General features: G+C 43.7%; 1 protein-coding gene across 5 annotated transcripts in view; it reads left to right on the top strand.

Moving 5' to 3' along the window:
* Positions 1 to 7,770: 7,770 nt before the first annotated feature.
* LOC127579946 (endonuclease V-like) overlaps positions 7,771 to 11,712 on the top strand; it is a 102,142-nt gene continuing 98,200 nt past the window's right edge. Inside the window, exons 1-2 of one of the 5 annotated variants that reach the window (XM_052033016.1) lie at positions 7,777 to 7,852; positions 11,551 to 11,674. In XM_052033016.1, the coding sequence (XP_051888976.1) occupies positions 11,615 to 11,674 (60 nt within the window). In that variant the 5' untranslated portion in view covers positions 7,777 to 7,852; positions 11,551 to 11,614. Of the gene's footprint in view, positions 7,853 to 11,550; positions 11,675 to 11,712 lie in introns of those variants that run through there. The other 4 variants (XM_052033019.1, XM_052033017.1, XM_052033018.1 and 1 more) reach the window with 4 other exon arrangements.

The raw sequence follows: 11,712 nt of genomic DNA, 5'->3' as shown, positions 1-11,712 counted from the left end.
ACTAAGGACACAGTAGTTGCAGAAAGGACAATATAAGGTTCATAAGAGAACCAAGCTTAATAAAGAAACTGCAGAAGGGAATATTATTCCAGTCAGGCAAATATGTGGACACAGTGGCCCCATGAAACATAAATGTTATCATTATTAGCCATAATACTTTATGGACTAGTAAGTGGAAATCAACATAGATTTGTTTAACATATATTTGATGAAATGTGTATCTTAAGAACTTTTTTTGTTTACAGGTTACTACTGAAGGTGAGATGTGGCAAGGCAGCTCAGCTGATGGAATGTGCATCCTTTACCATGTGGGAGGTGATGGATACTTGAATGTTCTTGACAGTCATGTGCAGGAAGTATCTCGAGCTGTAACTGCTTAAGCACCAGGTTTCAGAGCTGGAGCAGTGGCTGGCGTTACTGTGGCACGTTCATGAGGCTGAGAACTTTGTATAGAACAGGTTCAGGGAGTGGTCATATTGTTGCTTAGGAGCCTGCAGGCAGAGAGGAAATGAGTAACCACCAGGCAGGCAGTGCCACAGTCCCATGAGGAAATCTTGCTCAGTATACTGTTGGGGCTGATGGTTCCTCAAAGGAGCACAAGCAGAAGCTGTGATTGTGGCACATACGGCTCAACTGCAGGTGTGGGGCAGAAGAAGAGTGAGAGAGCAATGGTAAAATGAGGTTCAATAGTTAGAAGGGCAGGCAGCTCTTTCTGTGGCTGTATACATGACTCTAGGATAATATGTTGCCTCAGGTGCCCGAGTCAGGAATGGCACTGAAGGGTTACAGAGCATCCCAAAAGGATAGGATGATCAGCCAGATGAGTGGTGCCAATCGACACCAACAATGTAGGAAAAGGGAAAATGGCTGGAGAAATGTATAGATTGCTAAGACATTGTCTGGGAGCTGTATAAGTTAAACTCTGACCCGAAATGTTGACCGCCTGCTTTTCTCCACGGATGCTGCCTGGCCGGCTGAGTTCCTCCAGCATCATAATGTTTTTCATCTACATCCCTGAATTTTGAATAAGATAGCTATGGAAACAATGGATGCTCTGGTTACCATCTTGCAAAATTCTGTCATTTCTGGAATGGTTCCCACAGATTGGAGGGTAATAATTGTGCCCTTGCTATTTAACATAGGAGAGAGAAAATAAGCAACTACTATTTACATACAGTAGTAGGGTGAATGCTGGAATCCCTAACCAAGGATATACAGTTAGAACGCCTTGAAAATAATACGATTCATGATAGGAAAATCATGTCATTCAATCTACTAGTATTCTTTGGGGTTGTGCCTTGTAGAATGGATAAGGAGGAACCAGTGAATGTACTGAATTTCAATTTTTGGAAGGTTTTCAATAAGATACCATGTAGAAAGTTCATCAACAAGGATAGAGTGCACAGAATTGGGGATAATATTGACCACCTGCTTTTCTCTTAATATTGAAATGTTGACCGCCTGCTTTTCTCCACGGATGCTGCCTGGCCTGCTGAGTTCCTCCAGCATCATAGAGTTTTTCATCTAGATTCCAGCATCTGCAGCCCTTTGTTTCTCGGGGATGTAGATTATTGGGCCTTAGGATTTACCAGCTTTCAACTGGGGATAAAATAACTGAGAATCAGTTATTGGATAGAAAGCAAAGAGTGGGAATAAACAAGTTTTTCTCAGATTAGCAGGCTGGTAGGGTATCACATCAGTCAGTACTTGGGTCCCAGCTATTCACAATCTATATCGATGATTTGGCTGAGGAGACCAAATGTCATATTTCCAAGTTTGCTGATAATACAAAAGTAGGTGGGGTTGTGAGTAGACAAGAAGATATAAGGAAGCATCGAGGGGATATTGACAAGCTGAGTGAGTGAGCAGGAACATGTCAGATGGAATGTAATGTGGGAAAACCTGAGATCATCCACTTTGGTGCACAGAAAGCAGAATATTTTCTAAGTGGTGAGAGATCGAGTAGCATTGATGTTCAAAGGGACCTAGGTTTGATACCTTACTAATAACAGCCTACTAACCTGAGAATGGGATTACTCCCATTCTTTGCTTGATGTCAAAAGCAATCATCTCACATCACATCTGGAATCCTCAACTTGGATGTGTAGGGTATGACTGGATATGATTTTTGAAGTTTGGAAGTGAAACAGAGCACATAAATGAAGTAAGAGAGAGGGCACACTGAAGAAATAGGCAGACCACAGCAGGTGTAATGTAAAGTCACAAAGTGCGCTGGTTGAGGTGGTGCCTGCAGGAATGAGGGAACGTTCTCGGAAGTAAATGGCACAATTTAAAAGAGAAGTAAAGAGTCTTATGATCGATAATGATTTTCCTTTCATGAATGTATTTAGGAAATCATTGAAAATGGCAGAAGAAGTCAGAGACTTTTTCCCAGGGTGAAAATGGCTAACACGAGAGGGCATCATTTTAAGGTGATTGGAGGAAGATATAAGGGGGATGTCCGAGGTAAGTTTTTTTTACACAGAGAGTGGTGGGTGCGTGGAACGCACTGCCGGCAGAGGTGGTGGGGGCAGATACATTCAGGATATTTAAGAGGCTCTTAGATGGACACATGAATGATAAATGGAGGGCTATGTGGGAGGGAAGGGTTAGATAGATCTTAGCGTGGGCTGAAGGGCCTGTACTGTGCTGTTATGTTCTATGTTCGAAGTTAAGAAGGCTGTTTAAAAATGGATGGAGTTATTATAGAAGCATTATGTCCAAAATCAAAGAAGTTATGCTAAGCCCTTATAAAACATTGCTGCATTTCTACTGGGTATTGTGACCGATGCTGGGCATTATACTATTGGAAGGATGGCAATTCCTGGCCATCAAAGATTAATCAGAATGGTACCAGGCTTGAGCTACTTCAGTTATATGGAAAGCTTGGAGAAGTTAAGATTTTTCCTCTTTGATCAGTAACTTTAAGAGAGGATTTTTATAGATGTTTTCAAAATCCTTTAAGGTTTTGTTAGAGTAAAGAGTGTCTGTCTACTGCAGAAGAAGGATCGGTAATAATGTTTATAAAATTGGTATTATTTTATTATTGTCACTTGTACTGAGGTACAGTGAAAAACTTGTCTTGCATACCGTTCATACAGATCAATTCATTACACAGTGCATAATAACAGAATACAGAATAAAGTGTCACAGCTACAGGGAAGTGCATTGCAGGTAGACAATAAGGTGCAAGGTCAAACAAGGTAGATTGTGAGGTCAAGAGTTCATCTCATCATATAAGGGAACCGTTCAAGAGTCTTATCACAGTGGGATAGAAGCTGTCCTTGAGCCTGGTGGTATGTGCCCTCAGGCTCCTGTATCTTCTGCCTGATGGAAGAGGAGAGAAGAGAGAATGACCTGGGTGGGTGGGGTCTTTGATTATGCTGGCTGCTTCACCAGGGCAGAGAGATGTATAGAGTCCATGGAGGGGAGGCTGGTTTCCATGATGCATGAGGGGCAGAAAGAATATGGATTATCACTGTCTTTTTCTCAGGGTAGGGGAGTCCAAAACTGGAGGGTATAGGTTTAAAGTGAGAGAGGAAATAATTAAAGGGGATCTGAGGGTATATGGTGCAAGCTGACAAAGCAAGTGATAGAGGTGGGTACAATTACAGTGTTGATCTGATTAGGTCCATGGATAGGAAAGGATTAGAAGGATGTGGGCCAAATGCTGGCAAATGGGAATAGGAAGACACCTTGGTCGACATGGACAAGCTGGGCTGAAGGGCCTGTTTCTGTGTTGTATAACTCTTTGACAATGACTCTATAACCACAAGAGACAGATTTTGGGTAACTGGCAAAAAAAAAACAAAGCTAGTACAAGCCAACAATTTTACACAGTGATCTGGATTGCACTGGACACAGTGTAGGGATCATAAAAGCAAATTAAATGGTACCATTCAAAGCAGAATTGTATAAATGTTTGCAAGGCCGTGGAGAAAGAGCAGTGGGATTAATGGATCAATGCCCACTGCTGCTGTATCATTCTACGCTAGATTCATGTCCAAGACACTATTTAAACCTTATGATACAGTAGCATATTTTACACTGGAGCACAAATGCAGTCCAATAATTTCTTATAGCTCGACAAATCTAACTTTTTAACCATGCTCAACAGCCTTAATTTGAGCGGAGGATAAACAATGTAGTAATACAGATGGGATGCAGCAGATGGCAGTATAAACACAAAAGGAAACTTCAGAACAGCAGTTTGAAACCCTTCCAACAAACATTTAATATAGATTGTTAGTATGGATGTTTCAGATTTCCAGCATCTGCAGTTTTTTGGTCCAACCTTTAATAGGTTTAGGGTTTTACTGTGTTTGTTTGGCTTTGGTGATTTACATTCATTTCCAAAAGTCATTTTGTGAAGAGCTTTTAAAGGGAAGTTTTGCAAAATAATACTATGTCCAAAACATGCTTTCCCTATGCAACACTCTTGCCTTGTTTACCTTCTCCTCCAACTGCTGGAAATTCTGTACATACAGTGCCTTCAGCAATACCAAGAGTTGGGAGCTAGTTCTGAGCTGTGTGAATAAATGAGGAGAGCTGATAAAAAGACAGAAATTACTGGAAACACTCAGCAGACCAGGCAGCATCTGTGGTCAAGAGTGTTTCAGGTCAAACACCCTTTGTCGGAACTGAAATGATTCAAGTTCCAGGAAGGCTTTTGAAAGTCGAGAGATGTAGAATATAGGAACAAATGGCCAGAACAAAATGTCTGTACAGGGCCAAATACAAACTACCAGCAGATACGTGATTCCTGGACCCATGCAGACCCACAGTAAGTCATGGATGCGGTTAGTCAATGAGCTTCACTGCAGTCTCCTGTGGAGCCCAGCATGATGTTGAAGAACCTGCCCCTCCCCATCTACACCAGTCAGACCTAGCAAGGGATCAGAGCCACGTTCACTTGAATGCAGTCCTGATGAAGGGTTTTGGCCTGAAACATCAACTGTTTATTTTCCTCCATGGATGCTGCCTGACCTGCTGAGTCCCACCAGCACTTTTTGTATGTTGCTTCATTTGAATGCAAATGAGGAGGAAAAGGGTCCTCTATTTATATATTTATTTATTTTAATGTTTTGAATTACAATTATTCCTCAATTTATAGAAGGGATCCTTCCTTGAAAATGTTTTGTTTAGTGTCATTTTGTAAATCGAAAAGTATGGGTGAAGTGCATCACTGTAGTTTGGTTTTATGTTCCTCTAGCTAGACAATGGCACACACGATCCATTACAACAAAAAACATTCATAAATCAAAGACATGTACCCCTAAAGAATCAATGGCATGAGAACATTGTAAATCAGACATTCATAAATTGAGGAATAACTATTTTTGCTTGTGTTTGATTGCTCTTAAAGTTATTTTGTTTTGTCAAGATATTTTACGTTTTAATTCTTTACAACAATTGTAATAGTTTTTGAATGTCCTCAAATATCAAAGATATTTAAGAGTACAGTAAAACAATAATTGTCAATCTTTAAAAAGACAAGGGAAGGCAAGTAGCTTGACTTTATTTCAAGTAATCTTACTCTAAGTCCTTGTTATCTGCAAGATTGGGAAACGGACTTCTGCAGATAACAAAATTGCAGATACCACAACGTCCACAAGCAGAAACTAGATCACAGGCCGTGGGCTCAAAGCCTCACCCAAAATAGTCACTCTGTTGGCCTTCTGATGGCTAGTGAACTAAATAGGACCCCTCCATTGTTTTTAAAAGTCTGATTATAAGACACTTAGAAACAGTTGGAAAATACTTACACATTTTTAAAATAATTGAAAAACAATGAATTCATGCTATTTGCAGATCCACATACACAGGAAGGGCATATTTATGTTGATTTGAGTGTGTACTGGGTACAAAGGAGAAAGCCTTATTGGTATCCATAGTTTTTCCCTGTTATTTGCGAGAAGTCCATGCTTCATTCCTCATGGATAATGAGAACTCAGTGTAATTAGTTGAAATTTGTATTCAAACCACATGAAATATTTACTTTAAGGTTGTAAATGAATGTAAAATGATGATTTGCTGATGTTATATAAAGGGAATAATGGAATAACAGAAAATGCTGGAAATACTCAGCAGGTCATGCCACATCTGTGGGAAGAGAAACAGTTAACATTTCAGCTAGAAGACCCCTAATCAGAATTGGGAAGGATGCAAGGTTGTTAAAGTCCAGGGGGGTGGGGGGGGGAGGGGAAAGAGGATGTCTCTGATTAGGTAAAACTAGGATAACCATTGGGATAAGCCTAAACAAAATTATCTGGTCAATGAGTGAATCAGAGGAGTTAGAGGGTGAGAACATAGACAAAAGAATGTAGGAGTTATGAAATGCAGAGCAATAAGACATATGCTGCAGGTCAAGCTGGGCATGTCGTCCACTCCCAGAGAGAGAAAAAAGGATTAAAATAAAACAAGCTGAGTTAATATGACGGATGAATGTCTGATGCGAACAATTCAAGGGGAATCAAAGGGAATAATACTCTACCCCCTATACCACAACTGTGTGGATAAGCATAGCTCCAGTGCCACCTACAAATTTGCTGAAGACACTCCTGTTGTTGGCAGAATCACAGATGGTGATGAGGCAGTGTACAGGAGTGAGGTCAGCTGGTTGAGTGGTGTCGTAACAACAACCTTGCATTCAATGTCAGCAAAACCAAGGAACTGATTGTGGACTTTAGGAAGGGGAAGACAGGGGAACGTGAACCAGTCAGGTGAGCAGCTTCAAGTTCCTGGGTGTCAACATCTCCGAGAACCTATCCTGGGTCCAGCATATAGGTGCAACCATGAAGAAGGCATGCTAGCATCTCTACTTTCCTTGAGGAGATTCAGCATGTCATCGAGGACTCTGACAAACCTCCACAGATGCACAGTGGACAGCATTCAGACTGGTTGCATCACGTTTGGTATGGAAACTCCAATGCACAGGAACGTAAGAGGCTACAGAGAGTAGTGCACTCAGCCAGTTCCATCATGAGTACAGTCTCCCCATCATCGAGGACATCTACAAGAGGTGATGTCTCAGGTGGGTAACATCCATCATCAGGGACCCCCACCATTCAGGCCATGCCCTCTTCCCGCTGCTGCCATTGGGTAAGAGGTCCAGGAGCCTGAAGACCCACACCTCAAGTATCAGCAACAGCTTCTCTCCCACTGCCATCAGGTTCTTGAACTGACCTGAAAAACCCCAACACTACCTTGGACTATATTTTTTTCTCTCTCCCAACTTGCACTAATGTCGTCATGTGTATTTTGTTGTGTAAATTATGTGTAATTTACGTTATATTTGTAATGTACTGCTGCAAAAAGCTAATTTTCATGACATTTATACCTGGGTATGTATCCACATGACAATGAACTTGAACTAATCTGTGGCAACAAACAATCTGCTGGAGGAACTCAGTGGGTCAAGCAGCATTTGCGGGAGGAAAGGAATTGTCAGAGTTTCGGGTGGAAGCCCTGCATCAGGACTGAGAGTGGAGAGGCAAACGTCGACATGTCCTTTCCCTCATAGATGCTGCCCCAGCTGCTGAGTTCCAGATTCCATCATGTGCAGTCTCCTGTGTCTCCATGTGCCTATTTTTGAAAATGTGCATGCTTTTGAATTTTTGCATTTTGAAGTCTTAATTTTTTTTTAATTCTTAAGGTCGTTCGGCCGTTTTATGCCGAGATGCACTGGTTTGCGGCGAACCGAAACGACCAGTTGCAATGAGGACGTTGCAACAAGAACCCAGCCCCTTGGGAAGGGACAGGCGCGCCGCCTGCGCCTGCGCGGCGGCCCCGGGACGGGTGGCGGTTCGATGTTGGCGTCGCGGGAAGAGCGGCTGCTCCGGGACTGGGAGAGGTACAGGCGGCGCTTCTGCTTCTACACCCCACGGAACACACACACACACAAATGGACCCGCATAAGATCACATAGAGCGGCCGGCAGACGGCCGGGCCAAGGACCGGGGGTGGGCCTTCGACCGCAGTTGTAGTGAAGGAGCCGGTGGACTACAACTCCCAGGATGCCGTGCGGCAGTTGCCCCCTCCCCCCCTCCCCCCTCCCCTCTCCCCCCTCCCCCCTCCCCCCCTCCCCCCCCTCCCCCCTCCCCCCCTCCCCCCCCCTCCCCCCTCCCCCCCTCCCCCCCCCTCCCCCCTCCCCCCCTCCCCCCCCTCCCCCCTCCCCCCCTCCCCTCTCCCCCCTCCCCTCTCCCCCCTCCCCTCTCTTCCCCCCTTCCCTCCCCAGGATGCGGCTCCCAGCTGAAGTCTGAGAAAGTGGGGGCAACCCAGGATGAGCATCTAACTCTGAGCGACAGGGAATCTATGGGTCACTCCACCACAGGAACAGGCCCTTCAGCCCACCCTGCCCACCATAAAACAGGAGCAGAATTAGGCCATTCGGCCCATCGAGTCTGCTCCGCCATTCAATCATGGCTGAGTTATTATTCCCTCTCAACCCCATCCTCCTCCCCGTAAACTTTCACACCCTTACAGCGGTTAGCGTGATGCTGTTACAGCACCAGCGACCCGGGTTCAATTCCGGCCACTGTCTGTAAGGAGTTTGTATGTTCTCGCCGTGTCTGCGTGGGTTTCCTCCGGGTGCTCCGGTTTCCTCCCACATTCCAAAGGCGTACGGGTTAGGAAGTTGTGGGCATGCTGTGTTGGTGCCGGAAGTGTGGCAACACTTGCGGGTTGCCCCCAGAACACCCTACGCAAAAGATATCTTATAATCAAGGACCTAGCAATCTCTGCTTTAAATATACTCAAATCACTTGGCCTCCACAGTTGTCTGTGACTATGAATTCCATGCCAATCCTCTCCTATCATTTTACTCTGTATTCTGTTGTTGTTTTTACCCTGTGCTACCTCGATGTATTATGTATTGAATTGATCTGTACGATTGGTATGCAAGACAAGTTTTTCACTGCACCTTCGTACAGGTGACAATGATATACCAATACTTACCAGATTCCATCTTCTTCAGCCCTTTGTCACTTCCACCTATCGCCTCCCAGCTTCTGACATCATTCTCGACCTCATCTGCCTATCACCCCCTCACCTGAATTCACCTATCATCTGCCAGCTCTTGGAGCAAGCCTTCCTCCCACCCTTTTATACTGGTTGTTCCCCTCTTTCCAGTCCAGATGAAGGGTCTCGACCTGAAATGTCAACTGGACATTTCCCTCTTTAGGTGCTGCCTAAATTCCTCCAGCACTTTGTGTGTTGTGCCAATCTATCTAATCCCACCAGCCTGCACATGGTCTATATCCCTCCATCCCTGCCTGTTCATGTGCCTGCCTAAATGTCTCTTAATCATTGCTCTTGTATCTGCTTCTACCATCTCCCCTGGCAGTGTATTCCAGGCACCTACCACTCTCTACGTGGAAAAAAGAGTTGCCCCGCACATCTCCTTTAAACTTTCCCTTCAACTGATGCACTTTGGATCTTGCATGTTAAACATCTTTCAAGTTTATAAAAGGGCATGACCAACTAGCAGAATATTGGCCGGGGAGAGTGTACTAACTAACAAGCACCACCAACAGCATTTCCTGTTTTTCCTGAAATTTGGGTATATTTTCTCCTGCAATGTATTTCCTGTATCCACGGGAAACAGCACTGTTATGGTGGTGGTACAGCAGTTAAAACTACCAGAGTAATGATCTGGAGTAACAATCCAGATATCTGATTTTGAATCCCAACAGGGCAGCTATGCAATTTAAATTCAATTAATAACTTGGAATTTTGGGGGAGGCATAAAACAACCAGTCTTAGTACAGTTGACCACAAAAACAACCATTTTGTCAAAAAATTCATCTCATTGACTAACATGCTTTAGGGGGGTAAATCTGCCATTCCTGCCTGGTATGGATTATATGCGACTCCAGTCCCACCACATAGACTCTTAAATACCCACTGAAATGGCCTAGCTCACCACTCAGCTGTGGGTGGCTTACCATTGTCTTCTTAAGGGTAGTATATGCTGGTTTTGTCAGTGAAGCTAAGATCCCAAAATGAATGAATAAAGTATGGAATTGCATGAATGGACTTGCACGTTGCAAGGATGCTTTAATTGTGTCAGATCACAGGGTGCTACATGGCATTGTGGCATCACTGCAATAATGTAGCTAGAGAGGAACTTCCAGCTCCTTGTACTATCCTGAAGTCCTCGATGATGGATTAAGTTAACAAATTAGATGATTGGGCATAACTGTGACAAATAGGTTTTAATTTAGAAAAACATGAAACAAAGTTTTTCATTGTACCTTGGTACATGTGACAATAATAAACCAACTTACTTCCAAATCATCTACCTTGGATCAAGAATACAATGTAGTTGCCTCTTAAAGGCCCTCAGAAGTTGCCTAGACGAGGACAAAGTGTCTCTGTGTTCTCAGTTCCATCCTGGATGCTCCTCTATTTTTAATTGTTCACAAGCCAAGGATTCCCACAATCTGGTGAAGATTTTCTTCACAGGGGCTTTGAGAACATCTTTGAAGAAATTCCCCTCCTCTGGTAATTTTTTGCCAGACCGAACTCAGGGGAGAGTGCAGGGGAAACTTTGGGAGTTGATGTTACACAGGCAAATGATACAGCTTGCCTATTGAAGCTGGCTGAATTAGAGCCTTGCTGTGGAGAATATTGGCTGGGGAGGGTGTGCTAACGTTGGTTCACTTATCTTACTGGCATATTTGGAAAATTCTGCCTATAGTTGGTGGTACCTGTCCAATGCTTTGAGATGCCTGCTGTGGGTAGTACACCTCCTAAAGCGTACAAGAGTTTCGGAGTCATTATTATTGGTAGACTATGAGGCTTGTGCTGGATTTGAAGTTTCAATCTGTGAAAACTGTTTTCTTTGAATGATGGAAGGCTGCACTGGGGCTCTGGAAGGCAGTGGTGAATATTAACGTTAACATCTGCCTTTGCTAGTAGATGTCTCCCAAGTTATGGAACATGATCCATGTTTTCCAGTCTCCCGTCAAGAGCAATATTGTACAGAGGAGACAGGTTGGCAGAGGTCCATTGTTTAGTGTATGTTTATTATAAGGCCAATTATCCGTAACAGTGCTGAAGAATCCAGACTTGTTGTAATTATCATTGAGCTGCTGGATCTCCACTCACCAGCTGTTCTTCAGAACACAGGCTTTCTGTTAGCACTTGGCCTTAAGGTGCCAGTAGGATTGTTTCTTTTCCCTTGAGGGCTCTTGGAATTTCCAATCCAAGAATGCCGTGTAATTGCAATTAATTATCTCCTAGATCTCCTGATTGTCCTTATCAAACCGGTCCTGGTATTCTTTGGTAGTGAAGCCAAGATTCTCTTCACAGGTGGTAATTATAGAGGACTTCAGGTACTGTGGACATTTTTGTTGGTTAGAAGTTACCGAGTTGTTTCTGAGACGCTGACTGAGTAGAACTTTCTTTGCAGGATCTGAAACCTTTGTTGATTTGTCTGTGGCAATGTGACTGATGAAGGGTCGTTGACCTGAAATGTTGAATTTGCTTCTCTTTCCATTGATGCTGTCTGACCTTATGAGTATTCCTGGCATTTCCTCTTTGTTTCAGATTTCCAGCATCTGCAGTTTCTTGCTTCAACAGCCGATGCCACCATTGATTTGCTGCCAGGCTGATGGAAGTAGCAGATTCGGCAGTGGTCAGTCCAGTAGTTACTGGCAGCCGTCTCAGTCGGGTAATGTGGACGTCCTCGCAGTCTCTTGATCCAACGAT

The sequence above is a fragment of the Pristis pectinata genome, chromosome 18 (genome assembly GCF_009764475.1).
Source record: "Pristis pectinata isolate sPriPec2 chromosome 18, sPriPec2.1.pri, whole genome shotgun sequence".
Classification (NCBI taxonomy): Eukaryota; Metazoa; Chordata; class Chondrichthyes; order Rhinopristiformes; family Pristidae; genus Pristis; species Pristis pectinata.
This window is presented reverse-complemented; position numbering and strand designations above follow the sequence as displayed.